Source organism: Purpureocillium lilacinum (assembly GCF_023168085.1).
Source record: "Purpureocillium lilacinum CBS 284.36 DNA, scaffold_6, whole genome shotgun sequence".
NCBI lineage: Eukaryota > Fungi > Ascomycota > Sordariomycetes > Hypocreales > Ophiocordycipitaceae > Purpureocillium > Purpureocillium lilacinum.
In genome coordinates this window covers 1919674-1946967 of record NW_027072116.1, presented here as the reverse complement: position 1 = coordinate 1946967, position 27294 = coordinate 1919674, and the positions used below count along the sequence as shown (strand labels likewise).

The following is a 27294-nucleotide window of genomic DNA, read 5'->3' as shown; positions in this document are numbered from 1 at the left end:
GCAGCTCCATTGATTAGGCAGCAAGCGTACAGGAACGGCTATAGCAGTGACACATCGATGCATGTCATGAATCAACATCTTTGCGGGTGAAGTGAAGAGTAGACTTTGTTATTATTAGTGCTGTAGTACGTTTTTCTCACACAGAGACATCAAGTCTCCATTAGGTTCCCCGATACCAGTCTTTGTCGTCATACGTAAGGTATGTAATGCATGTTCCTGGCATCACACCATTGCCATCGTTCGTTTGTCGCTCAACAACAGTCCAAACGAGGAATCCAAACTCCAGCCAACCCATATCCAATAACGAAAACGACAGGCGTGAATTAGAGGGCATCCGCAAAGGCGAGACGCCCAAGGTGGACTGCTCACTTCGTCTTGATGAGGGGCTGTAGCTCCGTGCCGAAGATTGTGTCCCAGAACTTGGTGGTGACGCCAAAGCCGAGTTCGTAGTCAAGGAAGTGGTGCGCAAGGTGATACTTCTTCAGCTGCTTGTACCACAGCGGGAGATTCTGGTGATGCAGGAAGTAATGCGTCATGTCGTAGCAAATGTAGCCGAAAACACCGCCGCAGTAAACTGCCATGCCCGCGTACCAGTTGTACGAGAAGACAAACTTGGCCAGTTTCCAGAACGGCGTGGCCAACACAACGAAAAGAACGGGCGGCATGACTAGGCGGTACTTGTCCATGGGCAGATAGTGGTGGATCCCGTGGAGCAAGAAGTGCATCGTGATGCCGACCCTGTTGTCGGGCAGATAGCTGCGCGTCTGTTAGCTCTTTCTTCGGCTCGGCGTATCGGGCGCAGTAACTCACTCATCGAGGTGGAAAAGGAATCGGTGCATGCAGTATTCGATGAATGACCAGAGGAAAACTCCGAAAACCCAGTAGGCAGCGGTGATGCTGGGAGTCTCCAGGCCTTGGTTTGCCAGATAGACACCGTAGCAGACGCACGGCAACCACAGAGTAGGCACCACCCACCAGGCAGTTTTGGTGAGCGGCTCGAGGAAGTTTCCGAACAACGGAGCAGAATCACCGCCTCTGTAATGCCGCGGACGATGGACCTGGTCCAGGTAGAATTTCTTGCTGAAGCCTCCGTTCCAGATCTGAAGGAAAAGTGGCCGGTTGAGATCGAGGAACTTGTGCTTCTGATAGTCCTGGGCAATGTCCGTCTCCTTGCTCAAGTCCTCTTCGCAGGACATACCGGTTCGAGGGTGAACGTAGGGCGTCGACGTTTCCGTATTCGCCGAGCCGTTGGCCTCGGCCTTGGGATGCGCGGAGCCGTTGGAGCCCACAGCCTTTTCGGGGACCACGAAGCCGACTAGGGAGTCGTCCAAAACATCGTACGCGGCCTCCGAGTGGGGATGAGAAGTCGGATCCTTCAAAATGTCCTCAACGTCCTTGCCGGCATACTCCAGCAGCAAGTCGCCACCGCCAGGATGGTCGTCGACAAAGTCCGTCACATCGTACACCTTGGTGCCGATGGTGACGAAGCACGAGGCGGCGGACGCGTGCGATTCCACCTCGGCGCGAGTAAACGTCGGCAGCGTTCGCGACGGCATTGCGATGTCGAAAATCTCGGAACGGTCGGGGATGGGGCTTTGGACAGAGGGAGAACGACGCGGCGCGACCAAGAAAGGAACGAGGCACAAAGGGACCGCTTAGACCCCGAAGCAAGGGCGAAAAGGGGCAGCAGCGACAGCGACCCTTTTAAAGCGCCGCAGAAGACAGTCGCTATATCGTAGGGCAGTCTGAAGTCGTAGGATGGCGATGCATCATTGATCAGGAGATGTCGCGGTCGAAGGGTTTTTAATGAGCCTGCTGACCTAGCGCGTCCTTAGTGGCCAGAGGCCCCTAAAAGCCCGGGACTCAGACGGAAGCCGCGTCCCGTCGAGGAGGAAGTGGGCTCACTTTCCACTGGCCCCACCGTCCCGCCGCCTGGGCTGGCAGCGTGGCACTGTCGGAATCGTCGGGCGAAGCCGAGGCTCCGTTGGCGCATCCAGGCGCCCGCCACAGGGGAGGCCGCAGGGGAGGGGGGCGAAGCTTCGTCAGTGGGTGACCCGCGGCGGCACTTTGGTTCGATCTGGTGCTGGTGCTGGTGGCCGTGCTGTGGAAATGTCTGCCGGATGGGGTTCGTTTGTACATAAGACGCGGAGGGCAGTTGCAACGGCCAAACGGCATCCACACAGTGGTCAGCAGAACCCCTTGCTTGCCGTGGCGTCTTGCCGCGATTCCACCGTGCGAGCCGAACCATGCGCTACACAAACAATACAGCTGCCGGCGGGAGCGCGGCTGTCGCCACAGGGGAATGGAGCATGTGGCACAAGCCGCCGCCAAGACGATTCATCCAGGCGCGAGAGGCACGGATGAGAGGATGGGGTTTCATTGATGCGACTTGCAGTAAAGGCATCAACACCATACCAGGTCGTGAAGAAGGCATAGGGTAAGGGTGCTGTAGAGCGGCAACGATCCCACTCGTGGTCCATGAAGGAGCTAATTGTACGCCCCGGGACGCGCAGACCAGAGCCGAGCTGGGCGTCGTCACGGTCCCGTTCCCGCTGAAACTGGAAAATGGAGGGGTCCGGCTGGTGGTGGCGGGGCAAGCACGCTGACGAGCGGCGCGCTTCAAAGGTCTTCTCAGCCATGCCACACCCGCTACGTAAGTCAGCTCTTGGAACTCCTCCCAACCACCCAGCTGCTCTCCTCGCTGCATAATTCGCAGCTTCTTTCCAGCTTCATCCGTGGGCAGCTAACGGTGGCACATCAGCCAGTCCTCTGATTCTCCAACCCATTGACTCTGCGCACCTCCAACGCCCCTCCATCCCGAGTCCGTGCCGACAATGTCGTCATTCCCGCTGCCGCGGGGCAGTTGGCTCCTCGTGCTCTGCGTCTGCCTCGTCGTACTGCCCGGCAAGGCCGCCGCCTTTGGCGCAGGCAATATTCCTTCTATCGCACAAGTGCGTGTTACAATTCCCCGTCCTTGTAAAAGGCATTTTCGCTAACGGTCTGCACTAGGTTGAAGGCCACAACTGGCGCCATGGAGGTACGGGCACTGAATGGGGCTGTCCCAACTAATGCGAGGTTATACTGACAGGCGGCAGACATCGAGGACATGCTTGCCAGCCTCGCGTTCCTCCACGGCAAGAAGTGGAGCTCGATGCTAATTAAGCGCACCTACTTTGGCAACTGGCTGCGCGACTACTCGCAGGCCGTCGACGTCGGCAGCTTGAAGGGAGTCAATGCCGCCACCATTCGCATTCTGGTGAGACGACGTGTCTGTCTGCGCCTGTAATTTCTTCAGCTAAATCGATCCAAGGTCTGGGTCCTTTCGTTCATGGCATTTGGCTATGCCACTGAAGAGTTCGAAGTCACCGAAGAGCGCCTCGGCTGCTACCGTCCCGAAGAGCACATCGACAACCCCAAGGGCTACGCAGATGGCCTCGATGCGCGCAAGTTCGACCCGCGCCTGCGCGGACCCGTCGATCCCGTGGAGACGGAGATCGATCTTAAGACTGGGATGAAAAACTACATCGCCAACGAGACGGGGCATTGGGCTACCAGCGCAGGCTATCTCCGGTTCAGCTTTGCGCGCAGCATCCACTTCGGCCGCCTGTACACCTGCGGCTCCCAGGGCAAGGGCAAGGACGAGAACCTCTGCGAGGCCCTTCGGTGCCTGGGCCAGGCCCTGCACTGCATGGAGGACTTTGGCGCCCACAGCAACTACTGTGAGCTTGCCCTTCGCGAGCTCGGGTATCACAACGTGTTCCCGCACTGCGGCACCCAGGCCGAGATCAACATTCACGGCAAGAGGCTGTACCCCATCGTCACGGGCACGTTTGGCGCCGTCGACTTTTTGCATTCGGTCATCGGCGAGGCCAACGACCACTTCACCCAGTCGGAGGTCGACGAGGTCGACGTCGCGCTCAAGAATGCCGAGGCGGCCCGAAGCGGTGGCGGCGGCTCCAACTCCAGGGGCCTCTTTGACGGCTCGGGATCCGGCGACTTCATCTCGCTGATCTCGAAGCTTCCTGACGTTGGCTCCGGATACGCCGATCAGGCAAGGGACCTGAAGGCCGCCTCCGAGGCTCAGGAGAGGGAGAACCAGGAGCGCAGCCGCGCGGGGGATAACGTCAACCTCGTTCCCGGCATGAGCCCCAACTTCGACCCGGTCAAGACCGCGGGACAGATCTACCCCATCCTTCAGTTCAGAGACAAGATCGTCAAGGCGATTAGCAGGGGTATCTCCAAGGTCCCCGGTCTCGAGAAGCTCATCGAGCACATCAGCGAGACGCTGACGGCGTTCGTTCTGGGCCTCCTCGCGCCGTTCATCCGCCCCATCATCAACCAGGTCTCCAAGGTGCTGAAGGACGGGTCGTCTGGTGTCATTAGTGCCAGCTCCAACTCGCAGCTGGAGCCCTGGGACAACCCGCGCTGCTCCGACCCAACGCACTCCATGCTGTCCAAGGACCACTTCACCAACATTCTCAACTCGTGCGCCGGACGCGTGGCTACCACGATTCTGCAATACGCCGTGCCGTAAGTCGACAGTCCCCAGTTGGCTCCACTACGAGATGAATCCTGACCCTCCTTCCAGGCGTGTCCTCTTTGCGTGGGAGAACCCCAACGTCCCCGTCGATGAGGTCGTCAATGACGTCCTCCGCGCGTTCCACCACCCCGCCCTCCGCAACGAGAGCATCGAGGTCCAGCGCGACATGTTCAAGACCGTCAGGATGTGGGCCGACGAGCACCCCCGCCGTCACCAGCTGGGTCAGCTTCTGGGCTCAGAATCCGTCAAGAAGGGCAAGAACCATACCCTGAGCTCGCAGAACAAGAGCGGTGCTGGGGGCCACGGCGCGGGCGGCCACTCGCACGGCCCGTGGGAGTCCTTGAGCCAGCTTGGCCACGGCAAAGTATCTGGCTCGCTGTGGTCGCAGGTTCACACGCGCGATCTCAACTCCTTGGAGGGCCGCGACGGTGATGCCTCGGCCAACTACATGTCCTCCTCGCCCGCTCCTCCGTCCAGCCAGCGGCCGACTCAGCCCAGCTTTCAACACGGGGAGAGCGCTTCTTACATGTCTCAGAGCGGCAATCTGCAGCCAGGCCCGCCAGGCGGTTACTCTGGCCCCTCCCCTCAGCCTAGCCAATACTACGGGGGCGGCGGCGGCGGTTACAACCAAGCTCCGCCTCCGGGACCGCCCCAAGGATACGGCGGCCCGCCTCCCGGAGGACAATGGGCTCCTTCCGGCCCTCCACCACCGCAGGGCTACGGCGGCCCTGGCTACGGAGGCCCCGAGTACGGCGGTCCTCCGCCAGGCCAGTATCCTCCCTATCAGCAGGGTCCTCCTTCCCAGCAGCCACCTCCGTCGTGGGGCTCGTACCCCGGACAGCGCTACTGAGATGCGAATCGTAGTATGCCTTTGGAGAAACGGCGGTCAGTATGGTTGGGATATGAAAGCAGGGCACGCAACTGCCTCAGGATTTGACGAGAATGGGGAGTTTGGTGTGGGTTTCACGAGAGGTAGGAATGTGCTGTGAGTAGATTTCATTTTTCTTTGGCTGCAATACGGCACAACGTGAACATGAAGAGCAAAGCAAAGCAGCAAGGCTTTTGCATATATGCAGTCGTCTATTTCGCGGGACTGGGCTCTTTCTACCTTGGCCCTGCCCGACATGTCTGTACGCTATGTAGCTTTCATTATGCAAGTCGTCAAAAGCTCCTCCTTGGTAGTGACAACGTCCTCCACTCGAGTTCCCCCTTTTCGGGGAAACGCAGACCGCCCTAGTTACTGTACAGGGGAGCCAGCGTAGAAGGCTCCTTCTGAGCCCTCGTCCGCGAGCAGGGAGATGTGTGTGTGTGTGTGTGGGAATGGGAAATAAATTTCTCGTGTCTTTCGTTTCGTATCGTCCGTCTTCCAGTCTGGCTGCGCCGGCCAGAGGAGACGCCTAGTCGGTGTGGTTCGTCAGTTAGCGCTTTCCGCGACGGGGATCCTGGGCCTCGGCACGGCGAATGTCGCGAATCTCCTTTGTGCCCAGGCTGCCGAGGCCGCCCTCGGACCTGCGCTCCCAGCCGCCGAGGCGGACGACCTGGCAGGTGGCGTTGTCGCCGTCCCTGGACACCTCGGTGGCGTAGTCGACGACCCTGCGGGCGCCCTCGTCGGGGGTCTTGGCCTCCTTGACGACGTCGACAATCTCCTGGTCGCTGAGGGTGCCCGACACGCCGTCGCTCATGAGGACGAGGAAGGAGTACTGCGCGGGGCCCATGTCGACGCGCGTGATCTCGGGCTCGGCCGAGACGCCGATGCGCTTGCTGCGAATGTCGCCGAACGCGCGGCTGTTGGCCAGCCCCGCGATGCGCTCCTCGCCGAAGCTGTCGCCCGTGACCATGGAGCCCGCGGGCGCGTACCGGCGGAGGCGCCTGCTCTCTGTCGGGGTGGTGGGGTGGTGGTCCGAGGTCAGCGGCTGGGGCAGGCCGGTGGCCGTGTCGCAGAGGAGGATACGGCTGTCGCCCACATGCGCAACGAGCAGAGTGGACTGCGCGCCGGGGTGCCAGAACGGCGCGGGGGTGGGTGTCGAGATGAGGGCCACTGAGGCCGTCGAGCCGCCCTTGAACCGCGTCGTGCCTCCGATGTTGTGGCCCGACGGCGTCGCGTGCGGAGCCCCGAGAATCTCGTCGTCATTAACCGGCATGTCCGAATCTTCGGGGTCGACCTTTCTCGCCTGGGCCGACACAAAGTCGAGGTCGGCGCGCAGGAACGCGTACGCGATGCTCGACTCGGCGGAGATGGGCGACTTGTCGCCAGGCTCGTCCTGCGTGGCAAAGTGCTCCGGGTTGAACCGCCTAAAATAGCCGCCGATGGTGGTCGCGTACTCCCTGACCAAGTCCCTCTCCAGCTGGACGGCTTTCGCAATGTCCTGCACTTCGGCAGGTTCCGATTCGGCGCTGGCTAGCGGCTTGCCGTGCTTCACGTCGCTCACCGAGCCGTTGTCGTGGTTGGGTATTTGCATATCCTTCTTGACCTCTTCCGGGCCCTTCATGTCCACCGAGTCAAGAGCACGACCCTTAGTCGTCTCCTTCACACGAGCTGTCGCGGAACCGTTCTGGTCGCGACCCGGCTTCTTCTTGCGGAGGCTGCTCTGCAAGCCAAAGTCCCTTGCTGCCTCCTCGATGTAGCCGTGCAGCTCGTCTCGAAGGAAATGGGCACACTGGCTGCCACCGTGGCCGTCAAACACGCCAAAATAGAAAATCTGAGGGTCGCCAGACGCGCTGCTCGCCGGCGTCGCCTCACCGGGCTTTTTCCTCACGCTCATGGGGGCTCTCTTGGCAAAGGCGGGAACGCTGATGATGCCGGCCTGGTCCGCGTCTTCGTTGTAGGGCCGGCTGCCTCGGGCTGAGTGGGAGCCGAAATGGTGCTTGGCCCGGCGCAACGGGATCCTGACGACGGTTAGATCTCTGCCGGGCATGTTGGGCAACGCCACGGCGGGCGATGAGCCTGGGTCCGGCGTATGGGGCATCGAGGCATCGCGGGGTAGCTTGTGCCCCGGACCGGCCGAGTTGTGCGCATCCGGGTGAAGAGACGACGAGGGGAGGTGAGTGACGAAGTATGTGTGGAAGCACTGACGGGCAGCCGGCGGCGCGTGGGCTTGCGTATGGGTTCGCGCAAAGTGTCTTGGCCCTGAGAACACAACGATCTGGGCGGGGGAGCGGCCGACCCGCTGCGTTCGCCGGGCGGCCGCCGCGGGGTGCGACGAGGCCAGAGTCCGTCTCGTCGCGAACTCTCCGACCTGGAGAGCGGCAGCGTCATCGCTCGCGGGTTGGCCCCGACGCAAGGTCCCTGCTGGAGCCGGCGACAGCGTTAGTATCGCGGGGGCGTCATGGGAGAGTTGAGCGGCAGCTCTCGATGCGTTTCGACCTGCCCGCTGGACGACGGAGGCCGCCATTGTTGCTCGGGCGCACGGCTGGGAGCTTGACTGTGGCGTGCTGGAGTCTCAGCATCCCCCGCGCAGTAGGAGAGCCAAGTGTGCGTGGAGCGTCCGGTCCATGAAACGTGGTGTTGGCAGCTTGCGCAAACGGACGCGCGCGAGTGTTTGGAGGGGGAGAGAATCCCACGATGCGGCCGGGGCCGGATACCGGCGGCTCTTGGTCCCAGGGGCAGTTCAGATGGTTGAGAGTGCTCAGGCGGCGTCGAGGGACGAAGCTGAGGGGAATTATTGGCGATGTGTCCGCAAGAAAGGCCGCAGAGTTGGATCGAACAAGGAGAAAAACGCAGACGAAGTGACGCGGGAGCGGGTTGGCGGACTGGGTGTGCCGATGCGGGAGCGGCGTAGTTGCGAGTTGGAAGCAGGTTGGTCTCCTTGGTTCTTGGTTGGGCTTTGCGATGACGGGACTGGTTTGGTTTGGCCACCAAGTGCCCGCCGCAGTGTTTGTTGGGTGGGGCCCCTGGCGGCTGGCCCCCACCGTGGCCCGCCAGTTGCCGACGCCTAAAATTTAGGCGGCTGCCCCGCCTGCCGCTGATAATGTTGAACCGCCCAGGTGCCCGCGGACCGCACACGTAGTGGACATTCAAGCGTCCCTATATGTACCAAGCACCGCCAATATCCACGCAGTCAATATCGTCTATACTTTGAACCAACTCACTGCAGACATTCCAAACTATGAATATAGGGTGAGCTGGCACTGCAGATAGCCCCAAAAGCCCAATCATGCAGCCACGCAAACAAACGACCTTGTTCTTCTCAAGCCCCTCGTCGAGGTGCTCCGCCGCTCATTCTTGGCCCCAGCTACCTCTCAGTGCTCGTCGTGTGCCGGCCTTGGTGGCCTACCTGCCTTTTGGCTTGGTGCTTCTCCACGCTTGTGCCAGTCGGCGAGCAGAATCTTGGCCTCCCAGACCACCTTGGTCCCTTCGTCGGAGTTTCTGCCCATCTTCTCGGTGACATAGTTGGCGTACTTGTCCCAAACGACCTCGTCGTCCGAATCGGCACATTTCGCGGTGAGGGTCAGTCCTACCGGGACGGAGTGCTCAGTTAGGAGCCTGATTTTTGTTTTGGGGGGGGGGGGGGGGGGGTTTTCGAGAGAGACCTCGTATCTCTCCGCCTACGCCAAAAAGGGGGTGGGACTTCTCCAGCATTCAGGGGTAGGGAAGAGCAGTGAAGCTGAGTTTATCAGGGACGTCACTTACCACCCATTCTCCAATGCCAGCGGAAAATCGCCGACTCTTGCGTCGAGGAAATCATAATCAAGTCTATGTCCTTGAGAGCCACTTCAGGCGCGTCAAACGCCTCCTGGATGCTAATAGCTTTCTTCGTCTCCGAGTTTGCATCCGGGGCTATGGCGAGCAAGAAGTCGGCGTTGCCCAAGCTGCCGGTGATTCTATCGTACGTGCCGCTGTCTCCCATTTTGAAGTGAATCATCAACCTGTTGACGATCTGGCACCCGACCATGGGCGAGTCCAGCTTGGAGCCGAGGCCTTGTTGCTTGCGTTCATGTTTCTGCGCAGCGCCCTCGCAGCGGAGAGAGCGCCCGCGATCGTTCCAGTTTCCGGGCTTGAGCGGTTCGAAAAACGCCACGGTGCGGTTGACGTCGACCATGGGTCCGTCGCAGGAAAGGTCACTATGCAAGGCGCCACGTTAAATGTCAGGCTTTCGCGGTTGAGGCGCTGGGGCAGCATCAAAGGTAGGGGAGTCATACTCGTACAGCTTGCAGGGGCCAGCAGCCCAGTTTGGACGTAGGGAGGACACCTCTGCTCTAAATGGTTTGGGATAGTCAACTGGCCTGCATGATTAGCCTTCAAGATGCCGCAATCGCATATCAATGATGGTATCGCCACAGCCCGCGACACCGTGGCCTGACACTATTAATACGTACCGCACTGCCCTGGAGGAGCGTCGATCCATACGCACGGCGGGCCGAAGTTGATGTCATTGCATACATAGACGCTGGGTTTCAGCTTGCCCATGTCGAGAAGGCCACTGCACTTGTCACCACCACTCGCAGCTACCGTCCCCGGCTTCCGGGCATGAACCCCATCAGACCTCTTCATCATATGGGACGGACCAGGCCCCCTTGGATCGCGCGTGCAAGAACGGAAGCTCACGCCCGTCGTGGCCGAGATATGCACGGCGTTGTAGACGGCTGGGAACCGGCGCCACAGCATCTCGTAAAGCCCTGGGAACAGCCGGCTGAAAGACACGATGCCCCTGTCCAGGTACTCCATCAGGTCGGCCTCGCTCATGTTGGCCGCGGCCCTCGCGTGTCGCACGAACTCGGCCCACTGCCGCTGGCGGACCGAGCTGTCGTATACCATCTCCGCGCCCGGGTCATGCGCGACGACGCCCCCTGAGGCCGCCGCTCCGGCCGCGGAAGCCGCTGGTGTGCCTTGGTCTCGACGGCAGCGGCGCCTCTGCTCCAGGCGTGTCAGGCGGTTCAGCCTACCCCTGAGCCGGCGACGGTCGAGTGGCCGCGATGGGCCGGCGCTGGTGCTGGGACCAGGGTCGAGGGTGTCCCTGACTAGGGACATGCAATCTTCTACATGTAGCATCAAAAGCATTTGGTCGTCAGCGGCTGCGGTACACGCTAACTTTGGAGAGCCCTTGAACGTGGCAAGAGCAAGCCAAAGAAAATGGAAAGATCACAAGGGCCGGGGAAGGGGTTTCTCCATACCGCTTTCACTTGCTGATGACGACGCGCAAAGATGCTGCCGTGCGTCCTCTTCCATCTCTCGCGGTGACCAACCGCGCTCATCACTCCCGCTCTCGCTTATCACAGACTCCGGCCGGAGCAAGTTGTGCACCATGTGCTCAACGCCCTCCTCGCAGTTTAGGCGCTCCATTCTCGCCTGGTTGGCAGGTAGCCAGCCTTGGTCAGGTCGGCCGAGTCCTTCTGCTCGTCAGCAATCCTGTTGCACTGCGAATGCCGGAAATTGCTACTGCTTTCGCGGTGCTTTGCAGGCAGGCAGGTGTACTGTTGAGGGGCTTGTACTTGCCTCCGGGATCCACCCCGTCGAGCGCCATTGTATACCTAACCCCCGAGAAGTGCGGCCCTGCAAGGAATCGCAGTAGGCGGACGACGTCGATGGCCGACGGGAGGCCCCCTTCCAGCGTCAGTCGGAGGCGTGTTTCGATGTTCAACGCACCCCAATCTGTGCCCAGAGCCGTCACTGTAAGCTGAGTGGGCGCTGCAAGCTCTAGTCAGACCTCAACCTATCCCCATTGAAACTGACGGAACTGTCGACAGCTTCGCCACTGGCAGCGTATAGTACATACAATTATTCTGGCGGGCTAGGGGCCATGTGCGGGCGGGGAAATGTGTTCGGTCCCAGTCGAGTAGCTCTCGGAGCGTCTGGCGTTGCGCGTCGTCTAAGGCCGGATTATAATTGCCCGTTAGTTCGTCGAGAAACTCACCATAGGGGTCCGACTCATCTGCAGCCAGGCGTTGAAGCCTCTCTGTCTGCTCGGCTGCGCCTGGGCCATCACCTCCGAATATCGGCTGCCACTGACTGGCCCCGAACCGCTCCCACGTATTGTTATATGCAGAGTTTAGCTGCCATTCGAGGTCTTCTGCTCTATCCTGCCCGTCCGTGACGGCGAAGCTGATGATTTGCGACCAAACGATGCCTCCAACCGCCAGGTAATGCCTCGGCTCTGCGTCTGGGTCGGCATTTCCAGCCCCCGATTCTATCATGTGAGGTCCGGTGGCCAGCTCGTAGATCCACGAGCCTGGATTGTTCGCTCCTTGCTCGAGAACCTCGCTCAGGTTACTGCTAGTCAGAAGAAGACGGGGCAACGAGTATCCGTCTAGCCCTTGGATTCCCCCCTGCCGCTGCACCTGGGCGGGAGTCACGGTCGGGAAGTGCATGAGGGGCTCGTCGGCGAATTGAGGAATGGTTATATGGTAGACAACGTCGTGGACGCCCATACCATGCTCGAATACCATCTCTCGTGCTTCGGGGGCAGGCGTCGGTGGCACGGCGTAGCTGCGTCTGGCCCATAGTGCCAGGCATATCCACACGCCCAGACCTTTGCCGAGTGTCCTCATCGTGACGGACGAAATACCCACTGAAACGAGTCAACAGGGTAGTGCGGGGCCGTGTATATATAAGAAGCTGAGAACTTCCTCGGAAACGTTGCCCGGCAGCAAGTTGCTCGAATCGCCCTTCATCCTCGCCAACGTCCTCACAGAACATTTAAAGAGACTCCGCCTGATCTGTACATGTAGAGCCCTATCATCTTATGGCCAACTTAAACGCAGCGCCATGCTTGGTACGAATATGCTTTCTACCATGCATCCGGCAGTAGAAAGGCCGTAGTCGTGATGGTGTTACGCAGCCCCATATATACCACGTCAGCATTGAATACGGCTCCCATGGTTCAAGTCGGGATCCATGCAAGATGACAACAAGCAAAGAACGCAAACAACAACTTCGCCATGCAGTATAACAAAGCCCCGTTCTTGGCTTGACACGTACGACGTAGGCTGCCACTGAAGTTGATCATCGGCGTACATGTAGCGATATTGCCTGAAAACGCGTCAGGTGGAAGAGGAGTGGCAGTGGAGCGTTGTTTGCGTTGTTCGAGGGTTGGCACGCAGTTGGAACCCTCGGGTCCTCTTGCAGTAGAGCGTATATAATGCAATCCTATAGCCGGATTGCTGCCAGATGCAATGCTGGGGCTGACTGCAGCATGGGCACCCCCACGCCGCAGCTGGGGCCCCCGGGATAGGAAGCCGCAGCTAGAATCCTTCGCGGTTCCATAGTTGTACTGTGCAGTTATCTTCAATGTTGTGTGCCGTGGCAATTCCCCATGCCTCTTATCTCATGGCCGGCTGCGGCTCGTGCTCAACTACCAGACGATTTCTTCTGATGCTGTACCAGAAACCCGTGAAACTCTGCGAGAGTGTCATGGCCAACCCGCTTGAAGAAAGGATGTAGTTCCTCCCCCGACACCAACGACTCGAGCATTTTCCGCGCCGCCCAGCACTGCCCGTCGCTATATCGCTCAATCCCACACCCTGTCAGAGCATCGCTCTGGCTTCTCTGCGCCAAGAACTTCCATACATCCTGCCATCGAGACAGCGCCCTTTGTATGGCGGGGGCGCTCTCCGATATTGTCGACATGACGTGTCCGGATACCATGACGCAAGTGAGTCCTGTCTGTGTCAGCGCGCATGTCTTGTTACATGCAGGCCACGACGTAGGTAGCTATGCTGTCGACCTACCCGTGATGATCAAATACATGTTCGACATGGATACGCAACGCAGAGCGGTGACTTGCGAGCTTTCAATTCGGTCTTGCATCAGGACGCGGATGTAGTCGCTGATAGAACGCAGGCTGCCATGCACTCTCGCTTCTTCTGTTCGACGGTCTTGAGCCATGGGCTTTGAAAGATGGTCGGCGTCCCACGCATCGACCGCCTCGGGCATATCCCCAGTCAACTCAGAGATGGCAACGAGCGGTGGCATATGGAACATGATGCTTTGGTGCCAGTCGGCCATTGCTGTCCAATGGGCAATCCTGCACAGGCAGAGTTGAGTCCTGGGTTCCTAGTAGACGCACTTTTGGGCCTGTACACTTACCGGATGCAGCTCTGCTCTCGGACATGTTGCTCCCAGTTCGTGTCGGAGGAGTGTCTCGTCGCGAACAAGCCAAGCCGTCGGACCGTAGCTACCAAGGCTGGCAGTCTCTGCGTCCGTATTCTTCGCCGGGTCGCCACGTCATTGTTCATGAACTGCACATTGTTGACCAGAATCGCCGCCTGTAGCGTTCCCAAGAGCTCGCTCTCATCCAGCGATGAAACCGAGAGTTCATGTGTAGACATTATGTCCGCAAGCCGGAGAAAAATGTACTCTTCGAACAATCGCGCCAACGCCCGCACGGAAAGGGCGTCATCTCGGGGCGGCGACCGTAGGGCTCCTGCAAGCGCCACGGCCATCAGCAGCGCCTTTGAGGTTTCTGGCAAGCCAAATGAAGGTCGATGCACAATGGGGATGTGGTGGTGGCTTAGGTGGAAGTAGGTCGCTGCGAAACGGACGATGCTTTCCGGTGCGAGCACCTGTTTCGCGGTAGGTCTGTCAAATGAACAGCGATAACATGCGTCGTAGGCGGCAAGTGACTGATGGAGCTGGTGCAGGTCGTTAACGACAGACTCTGTCTTGGTTTGCAATACTGCCAAAGCCTCGGGTCGGAATATGGGCGATACCACATCGGTGAACATGTCCCCAGACGGAAACGGTACAACAGCATCATCCATTTCGGCCTGCCCCATCTCCATCATGAAGTCTTCAAAATGCTTCAAGAAAATATCCTCTTCCCCGAGTACTTCCCCAGCATCGATGGCCGCCGCCAAGTCAGGTAGCTCGGAGGGATCGTCGTCTGTAAACGATTCCAGCATGGTTGCGGCGGCCGGGTTGGTCAAGCTGAGAAGGAACATGGCCCCTGTTCGACTGCTATCAGATTCCCTCTCGCTCAGCTCTGGCGATATAGAATCGTGCGGTACTGTCGGCGAGTCGCTTCGCGTTCGGGCATAGCTGCAAGTCAAACGGCGAGCGCAGCACCGTCCACACGGTTCTCTCATGTCGCAAGTCACTTTGCTGCTGGCGCATTGCCGACATGCCTTCGGTTTACGTCCGCGAGCCAGTGGTGGCAGATGTTCACCCTCGTGTCTCTCCGGGCACTTGGTGCAGTGCTTGCGCAAGACATCACTTGAAGTGCTCATGTATCAGCCTTGTCAATGGTCCTTGGGACGGACTGGAGGCTTTGATTACCTGCGAGAAAATGTCTTGCGGCAGCCACGGCATTCATAGCGTAAAGGGCCATTGTCTGGTAAACTGTAAGCGCCTGGGCTCTCAACATTCAACGAACGGGATGTACATTGATGTAGGTCTGGACTCACGAGTGGCCTTGTGGCGAGACAGATGATTCTTCCGCTGATACGATTTACCGCAAATTGTGCAACTGTAGGGCTGAGTCATCGTCATGGGCATCATGCGTGCAAGCGTTCACCAGGGGCATGCGAGCCGCACATATCGGTTCGTAATGGTCGGGATGATGGGTGAGGCCGGCTCGAAATGGGTTTTCACCGAGCTGTTTGGCGGGACAGATGGGTGCTGGTGGGTATTTCCCGACGGGTCGGCCATAATTGTGGGGCCGCACAGCTGCCCGGTGTCGACCGGTATAAGCTGCAGCCCTCGGCAGCTACAATAGGTTTCCTCCTGGTTCCCCTTGCTAGAATTGTCTGTGGAATTACTTGCTGTTAATTCAATTCCAGTCTGATTCCACGATTCTCTTTTCAGGCGAAAGTCGGGCAAGAAAGGTGTTGTCTACAACCGACCGCCAGTTGACGGACCAGACACTTCACAGGGTGTAAGCCACAAGTGAGTACACCCAGACTGGGCATCGTTCGGTCACACCTGTTCAATCACAAGACTTGTGATGCTGATACGAATACAGTGAGAACTCGAATTCCGACTCTGCTGTTCCGCCATGCCCGGCTCCAACCTCGCCGAAGTCCCGCCCTACCATGCGTGCCTGTGCGCCACGTCCACCAAGCTCCCAAGAGCGATACGGCCAGCGACACTGCCAGTGACACGGCCAGTACCGATCTTCGAACAAGCTCGGGCCAGAAGTCCCTGTCTGTACAAAATACAGTCGAATATGCTCTGTTCGTTGTTGTCCATCCAGGACCTTCCACAACAAGCCCTATGCTAACGACTCAAGAACCACCCTGGATTCCCTCATCAACTGGGGCCGACAATCCTCGCTATGGCCTCTGACGTTCGCGCTCGCCTGCTGTGGCTTAGAGATGATGCAATGTTCGATGCCGCGATACGATCAGGATAGGTTGGGCATCATCTTTCGTGCCTCTCCACGGCAGGCCGATGTCATGATAGTGGCGGGCACCGTCACAAACAAGATGGCGCCGGCCGTGCGCCAATGCTACGACCAGATGCCAGATCCAAAGTGGGTCATCAGCATGGGCAGCTGTGCAAACGGCGGTGGCTATTACCACTATAGCTATTCTGTCCTCAGGGGGGTTGATCGCATTCTCCCCGTGGATGTGTACGTCCCGGGGTGCCCGCCAACTGCAGAGGCGCTCATGTATGGGATATTTCAACTCCAGGCAAAGATGCGACGAACAAAGGTCACTCGAATGTGGTATCGAAAGTGAATGCCGGTTAAGGAGGAAAAGGGATGTACTCGTGTCTGTTTAAAATGGCCGGTTCAACGGGCTGGATATGGGATGTGGACGCTTGATACATTACTATTCGAGAGTGTAGGTTAAGTTAAAGATGGTCGCGTGCCGTCGCGCAGCTTCCATGCGTGGACCCCTGGCTCAGCGGTCCGCCATCGCCGCAGTGGCAAAGTGGGTACCTGCGGCGTGTCTGCTACTGGGCGCCGCTCGTCCTGTGGTGCCTGACCAGTGACGACCACCACAACCTCGTTGAACATTCAGTGTGATTCGGGCAACCCATCTTCACTCACCATCCTCGAAGCCGGAGCGCCACCAACGCCGAACTCTCACCAGCAGACGGTCTGGAGCCTCGTCCCGGACATCTTCACAGTGGCATGCCGTTCTCGCACGCCGCACAAGACTCACGACCCCAGCCCTCCTCCAGCACGCCCCGGAACGCCCGCCGTGTCGCCACTCAGCCCGCCAGTCCATGTCTGCAACGCCGTCTGTGGCCGCAGACGGAGATGCATCCGAAAATGCCAGCAGCGATGACCCCGGCGTCGTCACGGTCGCCAAAGATGGAGACATTGTCCTCGAGGTGACTTTTGAGACGTCTCCGGCGACGCTGAAGAAGAACCGCCAGGCAGCGGCCTTGGCCGTCAACGGCAGGCTCTCCGCGACGACCACGCGGCCGCCAGCCACGACTCCCAAGCCGGCAACCACGCTCAAGGTGGCGTACCGAGTGAGCGTGCAGTCGCTGAGCCGGCACTCGCGCTACTTTGAAAACCTCTTTTCGAACCACCAGTTCCGCGAGGCGCGGCTCATCGCCGACGCGCACGCCAAGCTCTCCCTCACGGGTATTAAGCCCGCCAAGGCAGATGTCCGCGACCTACCAGTCGTCACTGTGGTGGACGATGACCAGGCCACCGAGGCGGCCGGCCGGGAGCTCGCGTTTGAAGACATGTTGAGCGTCATCCACGAGCAGCCTGCGCGAAACGCCAAGCCGCTCATGTCGTATGCCCTGACCATGGCCATCATTGCGGATCGCTTCGACTGCGTCGCCGTGGTGGCTCGCGCGCTCAACCATGAGCTCAAGTTTAAATGGCCCATGACGAGCAACAGGCCGTTCATCGATGATGCGGGCCATCACACGCAGGTCGAGCAGGTTCTGCGGCAGAAAGTGCTGGTTTCGTGGCTGCTTGGGCAGGCGATGCGGCTTCAGCAGTCGACGCGGGAGCTGATTATGCGGGGGTCGAGGCTCTGGAGCGCCTTTCATGAAGCGGACTCGCGCATGAGCGCCGCGTGGTGGAACTTGCCAGAGGGCCTAGAGGGTATGCGCCCGCCGCCGCGGACATGCTGCTCATGCAATCGCTTACTTGAATATCGCAGATGAGCTGCAGTACCGACGCGAGTGTATCCTCAACACCATCTCATCGGTGCAGCGCCACTTCCTCGACCTGTACTCATCACGAGACAGACAGTGCAAACTTGGCTACGACACCAGCGCCGCGTGCGACATCTTCCAGCTGGGGCAGCTCCACCGCTTCCTCAAGTCCAAGGAGCTCCTCTTCCTCGTCGACTACTCCCAGTCGTCGCTCGACGCGGTGCCCGACACGGCGCATCTCGACCTCGAGGAGCTCATCGCGACGCTCAAGCAGTGCCCCAACTACCAGGTCGACAAGCACCACGTCAACTGCGGGCCGCAGCTGCGCATGAAGGCCATCCTCGACTACATGCGCACCATGCTCTCGGCCAACGTGGTTTCCATCTCCCACGCGGACTGGAAGAAGCGGCGCGCTCAGGTTTCCTGGAAAGCTCGCAAGGAGAAGGCCCATTTGGAAGATGATGACGGCGGCAGGACATTTGCGTTTACACGGGCTATCGCCAACGACGAACGGCTGCGCTACGATGGGGTGATGCACGCGGACCGCATGGCCTTGAGCCTCTTCACGGCGGATGCATGGAATTGGACCCCAGAGGCATGATGTTTCACGAAACGATGACTTTTACAAGTAGCGCGCGCACATATCTATTAGAGATGAACTTATTTCTGCCGGTGGTGGCCGGCAAATGCTTCATAAGACGCTAGATGCAGGGCAGGCCTCTAGAGGCAAATGGATTGGGTATTGGATGGATACATGGCCTTCTATAGACATCATGTGTGGAATATGAGCTGGTCGCGGGGCATTTCCCTCAGACGCTTGCCGTCGTCGTCTTTTCTTGAACGGCGCCCTTGGACTCGACGCCGCCGGCAGCCTCGCGACTCTCGCTTCCGCTGCGGCTCTCGGCGTCAGCGGGCGAGGGGGCGGCCTTGGCCTTCATGAGGGGCCAGTGGCCCTTGGTCTCCTTGAAGCGCAGCGCGACAAACATGCAGATGACAAAGAGCCAGTACAGGTTGTACGAGATGACGGACCCGTAGGTGGCCGAGTTGGTCCAGCCGAGGATGGCGTTGAAGATGCCCCAGCCGCCGTCGGTGGCGCCGCTTGGCTGGCAGCACTTTTGGGCGTGTTAGCGACGGCACGGGCTTGATGTTTGGACGAAAGGAATGGAGCAAGGGGAGGGAGTAGGACGTACGTTGACGTGCCAGACGCTCTTGTCAATGTCATAGGAACCAGCGCCGCTGCCCGTCTCCGTGGCATCGCCGCCAACGGCCTCGTTCCACTTCTGCGCCTCAAAGTTCCAGACGGCGCGGGAGAAGAGGCCCGCCGAGACGAGATACAGGAGACACGTAGACGCAACGAGAAAAATCTGCAGCTTCGCCGTCGAGCCGCCCTTGTAGAGCAGCCAGCCGATGAAGCCACCCACAAGGAGCCCGACGACAACAGGCAGGGGCACGGCATACGCGGGCGCAGAAAACGACACGCCCGCGACGAAGACGACAGCCTCGATGCCCTCGCGCAGGACGGTGATGAAGGGCAGCGCGAACATGGCGTACTTTTCGAAGAAGCGGCCGAGCCAGCGGCGGCGGGAACCGGCCTTGAGGGGCGCCTCGAGGGAGCGGGCGAGCTTGACGCGCCACTTCTCCTGCATCTTGCCGATGCGCAGGAGGGCGACGCCCATGACGGTGATGATGAGGGAGGCGACGAGGCAGAAGGCGCCCTCGTAGTAGTGCTCGTTGGTCTCCCACGAGTTGCCGCCGACGGTGTAGAAGACGCCGATGAGGGCGGCGGCGATGATCATGCAGATGAGGAAGCCGCTGCCGACGCCGAGCCAAATCTGCGCGCACGCACGGTGTTAGTCGTTTACATATCCAGAGATGGGTTGGCACTTAGTTTTGCGAGAATTGCATCTCGAGGTGAGAAGAGCAAGGGGAGGGTTGGGCACAGTGGGAGGCATAGCCAAGTGTAAAAGTTGATTATCTTGGGTGAATTGAGGGGGGGGGAAACGTACCTGTCGCCGCAGCTTCTTGTAGACCTTGACATCGCGGTTGGGCCCGTCGAGCGTCTGCTTGAGAAAGGCCAGCAGGACGGAGACGATGATGACGGTCTCGAGCGTCTCGCGGAAGACGATGAGGAAGACGGGGACGGAAAAGACGTCCTTGGCCATGGCGGGCAGCAACGCACGGCAGGGTCAGGGACAGGAGGGTTGTGAATGAGGGTGCTCCGTGATTGTGTGTCTGCGGTCTGTGTGTGTGGCGCCGACAACAGTTTTTCCCAATCACCCCCAGAGGCAGCGAGGGGAGTGGCAGCTCTGTCTGCTTTAACGCTGCCTTGGGAGAGAAAATTGGCAGGGTCGTGTAAGAAGAGCGACAGCAGACAGACAGAGAGGCCCAGACACAGACAGAGTGGAGCGAGAGAGAGGAAAAGAGGGCAGTCAGTCAACAGAAAGACCGATTGACAGGACGCAACGCAGGTGACATGCCGGTGCCAAGCGACGCCGGTCTGATTATCTACCTGGGCATCGGGAGTTGGGAGGGGAAGGGGTGGGCATGTGGGTGGGTGGTGGGTGCGGCGCGGCGAGGACCGGGATCTTGATTATCTGGGTCGTCAATCAATCAATCAATCAGTCAGTCTGTCAGTCAGTCCAGCAGGAGGGGGGAGCGGCCTCGGATCAGATAAAATTTCGGGGCACGCGCGCGGACGCCCACAGACCACTGTGCCCCCCCGTGGCTGCTGGGTTCCGGGGCTGACGGGCTCCACGGGCCATCATCAGCTCCATCACCATCATCATCATGGCAAAGTGTGGCTTTCGCACTTGAACCGCGCTTGCAATGGATCATGCCACCACCACCTTTGCCGAAGCACCCCCACAGCCATCCCTGGATGATGGCGGCGGCGACCTGGACGAGATGAGCATCGGAGTGAGGGACCTGAGCACCCTTGTTGTTCCCTCGCGCGCTCACCGGCTGGTCGCTGGAGGTGATGATGGATGGGGGTCCCTCCCCCGTCCGCCAGTGGACCGCCGGCGGCGGCGACGGTGGCGGGCATGTGGTGGTAGCGGGTGCAGGAGGGCGGGCGGTTGGCAACCTCAGCATGGCGCCCATCCATTCACCACCCCACTCGACGACACTCGCCCAGCGGGGGTCCAGCGACCCAGGCCAGGCCACCTAGGGTGCAGCAGTCCAGCCAGCATGCAGGGGTGCCCTGGATTGATCGCCAAGGTCAATTGATCCCCTCCAAAGCCCACGCACTGAAGAGCTCCAGACGTCGAGGTGCTGCCCAATGCAGCATGGCGCTGGAAGCTCCCGCCAATCTGTGCTTGGCACAGGGCCCAGCTGGAGCCGTTAGTGCCGCAAGCCACCGGCATCTCTTAGCCGGGACGAACTTCATCACTCGCTTTGCTGCGTGGGAAGACTGGCCGACTTGTTCGACCTGCTGTGCTGTGCCGTGCCCTGTTCGAGTTCAGCCGCCGTTGCGCGCAGCGGCAGAGGGCGCGGTCGCGGGGGCACAAAGGAGACCTACTATTACCTTCCGACTTTGGTGGAGAGTCAGAAAGACGGGCGGGGGGGTCCATGCTTCCGATGAATCAAGGTTTGGCTTTTTTTTTTTTTTTATCCCTCGTCGTCTCCGTCTCCGTCGTCGAAGTCGTCCCGGCAGGGGCCTCGGCCAAAACAGGAGGTTGGCGCCGCGGGCGCGCGCGGGCGGCTGGACTGGCTGAAGTGGACGTGATGGGACCCAACGCACAACTAACACACAGTCACGATACTGTCCACATGCCCAACGCGACGGGGGGAAGGGCAAAAATCAGTCCACCGGACGTCGGAAATGGCAGTCTGCAATGCCACCGACATCCGCGCTCCCGCGGGCGGGGGACCAGCAAAGCAACAGCAACGGAACAGCAGCGACGATCCCCTCTGCTGCAGATACTACAGGGCCGAGGACGAACGAAGCACCACCGACCGACGCACGTTGAAGAATCGAGCCAGGAACCTAATTACAGCAGCTGCCGCGGGCAAGCAGCAACGGTTACAGCCGCGGCGAGTTCCATGCTGTGTGCCCGCTTTCCCTCTTCCCACTGTGGGACGGTGGACAAAGTTCCGCCGGGTGTCGTTCGACTTCCATCCTTTCTTTGCTGTATTATTACAGTACAACCCGGCCAGCAGGTCCAGCTCCAGCTCCAGCTCCACACCCACCGCCCAACACCACCACCTTTCCTGTCCTTTCCTTTCCCTCCTCGGCCACCACCATCCAGCCATCCACCATCATGTGCCACCGCCGCCAGAGGCGTCCGGGATCGCAAGCCTCGTGTTGGAAAACTTTTTTTTCTCCCGCCCGCCCGTGCCAACGCCCGCCCATCGTTCCCTCCCTCGTCCAAGTGGCTTCGGACCCCGCTCACACGCCCGCTTCCATCCCAGCACACAAGCACCGTAGCCGCCCTTTAACTCGTATGTGGCGCCAGCTTGTCGGCTTATCAGATGGGCCTAGATGCTCCGTGGTTGGGCCCTGACCTTTCTAGTTGGCAGTTTATCAATCAGCCGGGGGTTGGCCGCCCCGCGGGTCCGTCCATGCATGGCGCCCCCTTCCATCCGTGCCCCCCCCCGTGCCATGCCATGCCATGCCATGTCCGTCTTTACTCTTGTCCGTACGACGAAAATTTGTCGTCAGGTGAGAATAGAGGAGCATGGAACTCGTCTCGCCTACTCATGCCTATCCCAGAGCCTTGTCGGTGGCCCAATCATAAATCCTTTCTGCTCCAGTTCTTCTTGCCCATGCCTGGCTCGGCTACACTTCTTCACCCCCCCCCCCCCCCCCAATCTTCGTTGCTGAAAGCCCCCAGCCCGTTGTCGGTCCCGCCCTGCTTGCTCATTCGCTTGCTCGCGCGCAGCTGTGAAATCGTGTCACTCGTGTAAGTGATCAACGCCATGCGTGTGGGGGGAAGAGGGTAAGCCTCAGATCCAAAACTCGCCACTTTCCATAATTCCCCATTTCCCTCGTCTACCGACGCATCGTGCCAATTATCCCCATAGCCGCCGCCGCACGCCGTCGTCGGCTCAGGTCATACCGCCGGACCAACTCCCGGCCGCGCCCACGAGCCCACGATCCCGAGATAATCGCGCATAGGCAGACTGACTCCATCGAGTTGGCCGGCCCCCCGGTACCGTACGCCTAGCCTCGGATACAAAATCCGTATTCGCTTCGGACACAAGGCCGTCTCGCCGCCGTCGGTTTGTTGTCGAGGTCGGTGAGATCATCGAGGACAAAGGGCATCGCTTGTCTCCCCCGCGACTTACCCCCCCGTCCCGAGACACTCACTCGCCCGCCCTTCCAACTGAAGTCGCCGCTGCTGTCACACACACACGACGAGCATGGCCGTCTTCACCAAGGTGGCAGCTCTGGCCGCCGTCGCCGGCGTCGCTGCCGCGGCCACGGTCAACTACGACTTCAACATCACCTGGGTGACGGCCAACCCTGACGGTGCGTTTCCGCGCCCCGTCGTCGGCGTCAACGGCCAATGGCCCATCCCCAAGATCGAGGCCGACATTGGCGACCGCATCGTCGTCAAGGTCAACAACCAGCTGGGCAACCAGACCACGTCGCTGCACTTTCACGGCCTGTTCATGAACGGCACGAACCACATGGACGGACCTGATGGCGTGACTCAATGCGCTATCCCTCCGGGGCAGTCAATGACATACAACTTTACAGTGAGTTCTGAGATGGCAATGCCCGTGTTAGCAAAGATTCGTCTAACCAGAGGCAGATCGACCAACCCGGCACGTACTGGTATCACTCCCACACGCACGCCCAATACCCCGACGGTCTTCGCGGCCCGCTCATCATCCACGACAAGGACTTCCCCTACAAGAAGGAAGTCGACCACGAGATGGTCCTGACCCTCTCAGACTGGTACCACGACCAGATGCAGGACCTCATCCCCGCCTTCATGAGCAAGAAGAACCCCACGGGCGCCGAGCCCGTCCCCAACGCCGCCCTCATGAACGAGACGCAGAACCTGACGGTCCCCGTCGAGCCCGGCAAGACGTACCTCTTCCGCGTCATCAACATCGGCGCCTTTGCCGGCCAGTACCTGTGGATCGAGGGCCACAAGATGCGCATCGTCGAGGTCGACGGCGTGTACACCCAGCAGGCCGAGGCCGACAGCGTGTACATTTCCGCTGCCCAGCGCGTCAGCTTCCTCCTCACCACCAAGAACGACACGGGCGCCAACTTTCCCATTGTGGCGAGCATGGACACGGTGAGTAGCGTGGCCTTGTGCTCATGACGAATGCCTTTTTCTTCTGTTTATTAGAGATGAATGACGGTTGTACGCTGCGGCAGCGTCGCTGACATGCAAGTACAGACGCTGTTCGACAAGCTGCCCCCGGAGCTCAACTACAACAGCACCGGCTGGCTCACCTACGACGACGCCAAGCCCAAGCCCGACGCCGCCCTCGTCGACGAGTTCGACCCCTTCGACGACATGACGCTCGTTCCCCACGACGAGATGCCGCTCCTCCCGGAGCCGGACCAGGTCGTGCAGCTCGACGTCATCATGGACAACCTCGGCGACGGCGCCAACTACGCCTTCTTCAACAACATCACCTACAAGGCCCCCAAGGTGCCCTCGCTCTACAGCGTGCTCTCCGCCGGCGACTTGGCCACCAACGCCGCCATCTACGGCGAGTTCACGCACCCGTTCGTCCTCAAGAAGGGCGAGATTGTGCAGATTGTCGTCAATAACCTCGACACGGGCCGCCACCCGTTTCACCTCCACGGGCATGCCTTCCAGGCTATCCACCGCTCGGAGGAGGATGCCGGCACGTATGAGGACCAGGGCGGGGATCAGAACCAGACGTTTGCCAAGGCGCCGATGCGTCGCGATACGCTTGTCATTTACCCAACGGGCAACATTGTCTTGCGCTTCCGCGCCGACAACCCAGGTATGTGTCAACCTTTGGTTCTCATCATCCACGGAACACACCATTCGTAAGGGCGAGCACTTACACGCGGATAACCTACAGGCGTCTGGCTGTTCCACTGCCACATCGAGTGGCACGTCGTCTCCGGCCTGATGGCCACCTTCATCGAGGCCCCCACCGAGCTGCAGAAGCAAATCACCATCCCCGAGGACCACCTCGCCGTGTGCAAGTCCGCCGGCCAGCCTACGGCCGGCAACGCCGCCGGGAACACGGCCGACCTCCTCGACCTCAGCGGCCAGAACGAGCCGCCCACCCCCCTGCCTGCCGGGTACGCTTACTTCGCCCTCCCTTTCCCTTTCATCCCCATCCTGTAAGGCTGAGCGCAAAGCTGACATTGCTTGATTCCCCCCTTATCTAGCTTCACCACCCGTGGCATCGTCGCCCTCGTCTTCAGCTGCATCGCCGGCATCCTCGGCGTCTGCGTCGTCGCCTGGTACGGCTTCGTCCAGCCCGCCGACGAGGTGCCCCCCGAGGTGGCCCGCATCGTCAGCGACTCGAGCGATGTCGATGCCGGGAACGCCAACGCTCCCAACGCTCATGGAGACGAAGCCCTCGTCACGGCCGCGTCCGGTGGTGGCGGCGGCGGCCACCGAGCAACGTCTTGACGAAAGTCGGATTGTTAAACGATCCGTTGGTAGCGAGCAGATGCATGAGGTAGAGTGGTGGTGGTGGTTCGTTCCGCAGCATACAGCCAGCAGTAGAGGAATTCGGAAGTGAAGTGGGCGGAAACACGACGTGGATGAATCCAGGCTCAAGCATTGTAGAACCCCAGCATGTCACTAATTACCTTAGTTACTACTATATGATATCCCGCTCGAGAGTGGCCCTTTCTTTCTATGACAAGGCACGCACCGCGCCCGTGTCCTGTCCGTCCGGCAGCCACATATTCACCCCTCCAGTGCCGCCACTCATGCTCATACCGTCAGAGCAGAGAACAGCCTTTCACATTGAAACCCCCCCCCCCCCCCCCCCTCTTCTTCTCGCCGTAGCCCGTATAAGAGCGCGCAGAAGAAATCCCCACCAAGTAACAACATATCTATACAAAGCGAGAGTTCGGAAAAAAAAAGAGATTGAGATCAAAGAACATGATGACCGCTGGTTAAATCCGATCAAAAAAATCTCAAAATTCCTCGGAGAGCCACCAGCTTTCTTTCTTTCTCTCATCTGCCCTCGCCTCACCTTTTGCGTGAGGGGGGGCCGCCTCGATCTCTGGCATGGGAGATTCAGACGTCGAGAGTTCATACACCGTCACCGCCAACCGGCCCTCCCCTGGACCCCCTCCGTCGGGGGTTCCCCCTTTGCGCCGAAACTATGCACGCAACATCCCTGGTTCCTGACACCACTCGCCGTGGGTCGGCCCTGCATTAAAGTGTCGGGTGGTGGCCTCTCCTCAAGCACCGGTCTTCGCAGAGGAGAGCACCCGCTAAGTTTGGTAAAATAGATTGTCGTCGGCCGCCTAGCACGTCTTACATCGCGCCGCGTCGTCCGCCGCACCACTGGCAGAAAGTACCGCACGACACAGCCAGTGCACGTCCCACAGAGGCTCCGAAGCACACCGTCGCTGGAGTGAGGGCCCTCGGGCCGTGCCATGTCCATGTCGATGGGCTTACCCAGTCTTCACCTTTCTGGGGAGACCCTTCTCCTTTCGCGACTTAATGTCCACTTCGGCGAGCGACTTGCTCGCCTTGACGAGCTGTACGACGTTGATGAACTGCTTCATGGCCATGACGGGGAAGCTGAGTCCGGCGAGAGCCCAGGGGATGTTCGAGTCCATCTTGTTGGCCCGGGCAATCTCGAGGGCGGCCGCGCTGAACGGATCGGGGAACAGCTGCCTCAAGAGCGACGCGTTGACCGGCGCACCGGGCTGGATGAAGCCGCCGCTCGATTCCTCGACACTCTTGATGAGGTGGGGCGACAAGAGAGGCGATGAGAAGGACAAGAGGTAGAGGGCGATGAAAAAGAGCTCGTTGAGGGCGCAGAAGACGAACAAGACATTCTAGAGCGCCACAGCCGTTAGCTCACAATTCCATCATTCCTGGGTAGCAGCTCAGTGGCACCAACCTTGTTCGAGTAGTACAGGTTCAGCAGCCGGCTCTGGCTCTTATCAATGTTCTTGTGGCTCGAGTCGGCGCCGCCCACAACGAGCGTGGCATACATGTGCATGTAGTGGCTGGAAAAGTCGAGGGCGATGAGGCTCTGGAAGATGATGGCCCACCGAGGGAAGGCCGACGATAGGAAGACGAGGAGGCACGAGGTGGTGCAGCGGTCGGTGACCATGTCGAGCACCGCGCCGAAGCGGGTCGACTGCTCGAAGATGCGGGCCGCATAGCCGTCGAGCGCGTCCAGCAGGCACGAGATGCTGTACAGCAGCGAGCACGTCCGCGGGTGCAGCGGCATGTAGTATAGGGAGGCGATGGCGAGGACGATTCGCCAGTACCCTGCGGAGGCCGCGACGTTAGCAGGGCGGCGGACTTGGAGCGGACTTGGCGGGAAGGATTGCGCGCGGATGCGGCGGATATCGACGTACCGATGACATTGGGCCAGAAGAGGAAGATGTTCTCCTTGGGCTCCGCGTCCGACTTATCCGACGACGCGCTGTGGACGACGGCGCTGCCGTTCATGGGGGACGCGCGCACGTCCTCGTCTGATGATGACGGCGTATCGCGGGCCTTGGCCGCCGCCGCCGCCGCCGTCTTCCTTCGAGTCTGCCGGGCAGGCATGGTTGCTGCGAAGCTGTGTCCAGTCTCGCGTCAAAAAACTTCTTCGCTATCGATGTGCC

At 59.9% G+C, this 27294-nt stretch overlaps 9 protein-coding genes across 9 annotated transcripts; 3 read left to right on the top strand and 6 right to left on the bottom strand.

The window, feature by feature from the left end:
* Positions 1–365: 365 nt before the first annotated feature.
* Positions 366–1556, bottom strand: PLICBS_008501 (fatty acid alpha-hydroxylase; the record flags this gene model as incomplete). Its single annotated transcript, XM_018323976.2, has 2 exons — positions 366–756; positions 811–1556. 2 exons carry the CDS (start codon positions 1554–1556, stop codon positions 366–368), a joined length of 1137 nt encoding a protein of 378 aa, XP_018177155.1.
* Positions 1557–2834: 1278 nt separating this feature from the next.
* Positions 2835–5390, top strand: PLICBS_008500 (uncharacterized protein; the record flags this gene model as incomplete). Its single annotated transcript, XM_018323977.2, has 5 exons — positions 2835–2951; positions 3010–3037; positions 3096–3256; positions 3311–4530; positions 4589–5390. 5 exons carry the CDS (start codon positions 2835–2837, stop codon positions 5388–5390), a joined length of 2328 nt encoding a protein of 775 aa, XP_018177156.2.
* Positions 5391–5958: 568 nt separating this feature from the next.
* Positions 5959–7455, bottom strand: PLICBS_008499 (uncharacterized protein; the record flags this gene model as incomplete). The annotated part of the gene is made up of 1 exon (XM_065601400.1): positions 5959–7455. The coding sequence occupies one exon, from the start codon at positions 7453–7455 to the stop codon at positions 5959–5961; it is 1497 nt and encodes a 498-aa protein (XP_065457472.1).
* A 1324-nt stretch (positions 7456–8779) lies between these two features.
* On the bottom strand, positions 8780–10295 carry PLICBS_008498 (uncharacterized protein; the record flags this gene model as incomplete). Its single annotated transcript, XM_018323978.2, has 4 exons — positions 8780–8994; positions 9171–9601; positions 9680–9758; positions 9857–10295. 4 exons carry the CDS (start codon positions 10293–10295, stop codon positions 8780–8782), a joined length of 1164 nt encoding a protein of 387 aa, XP_018177157.2.
* A 512-nt stretch (positions 10296–10807) lies between these two features.
* PLICBS_008497 (uncharacterized protein) lies at positions 10808–12025 on the bottom strand (the record flags this gene model as incomplete). The annotated part of the gene is made up of 4 exons (XM_065601399.1): positions 10808–10870; positions 10918–11165; positions 11254–11346; positions 11392–12025. The coding sequence occupies 4 exons, from the start codon at positions 12023–12025 to the stop codon at positions 10808–10810; spliced, it is 1038 nt and encodes a 345-aa protein (XP_065457471.1).
* A 4621-nt stretch (positions 12026–16646) lies between these two features.
* PLICBS_008496 (uncharacterized protein) lies at positions 16647–18141 on the top strand (the record flags this gene model as incomplete). The annotated part of the gene is made up of 2 exons (XM_018323980.2): positions 16647–17487; positions 17546–18141. 2 exons carry the CDS (start codon positions 16647–16649, stop codon positions 18139–18141), a joined length of 1437 nt encoding a protein of 478 aa, XP_018177159.2.
* Positions 18142–18349: 208 nt separating this feature from the next.
* Positions 18350–19702, bottom strand: PLICBS_008495 (uncharacterized protein; the record flags this gene model as incomplete). The annotated part of the gene is made up of 3 exons (XM_018323981.2): positions 18350–18652; positions 18731–19372; positions 19547–19702. The coding sequence occupies 3 exons, from the start codon at positions 19700–19702 to the stop codon at positions 18350–18352; spliced, it is 1101 nt and encodes a 366-aa protein (XP_018177160.2).
* A 3199-nt stretch (positions 19703–22901) lies between these two features.
* PLICBS_008494 (uncharacterized protein) lies at positions 22902–25120 on the top strand (the record flags this gene model as incomplete). Its single annotated transcript, XM_018323983.2, has 5 exons — positions 22902–23240; positions 23297–23791; positions 23897–24476; positions 24558–24783; positions 24874–25120. The coding sequence occupies 5 exons, from the start codon at positions 22902–22904 to the stop codon at positions 25118–25120; spliced, it is 1887 nt and encodes a 628-aa protein (XP_018177162.2).
* Positions 25121–26121: 1001 nt separating this feature from the next.
* On the bottom strand, positions 26122–27235 carry PLICBS_008493 (CDP-diacylglycerol-inositol 3-phosphatidyltransferase; the record flags this gene model as incomplete). Its single annotated transcript, XM_018323984.2, has 3 exons — positions 26122–26511; positions 26577–26953; positions 27043–27235. The coding sequence occupies 3 exons, from the start codon at positions 27233–27235 to the stop codon at positions 26122–26124; spliced, it is 960 nt and encodes a 319-aa protein (XP_018177163.2).
* Positions 27236–27294: the final 59 nt, after the last annotated feature.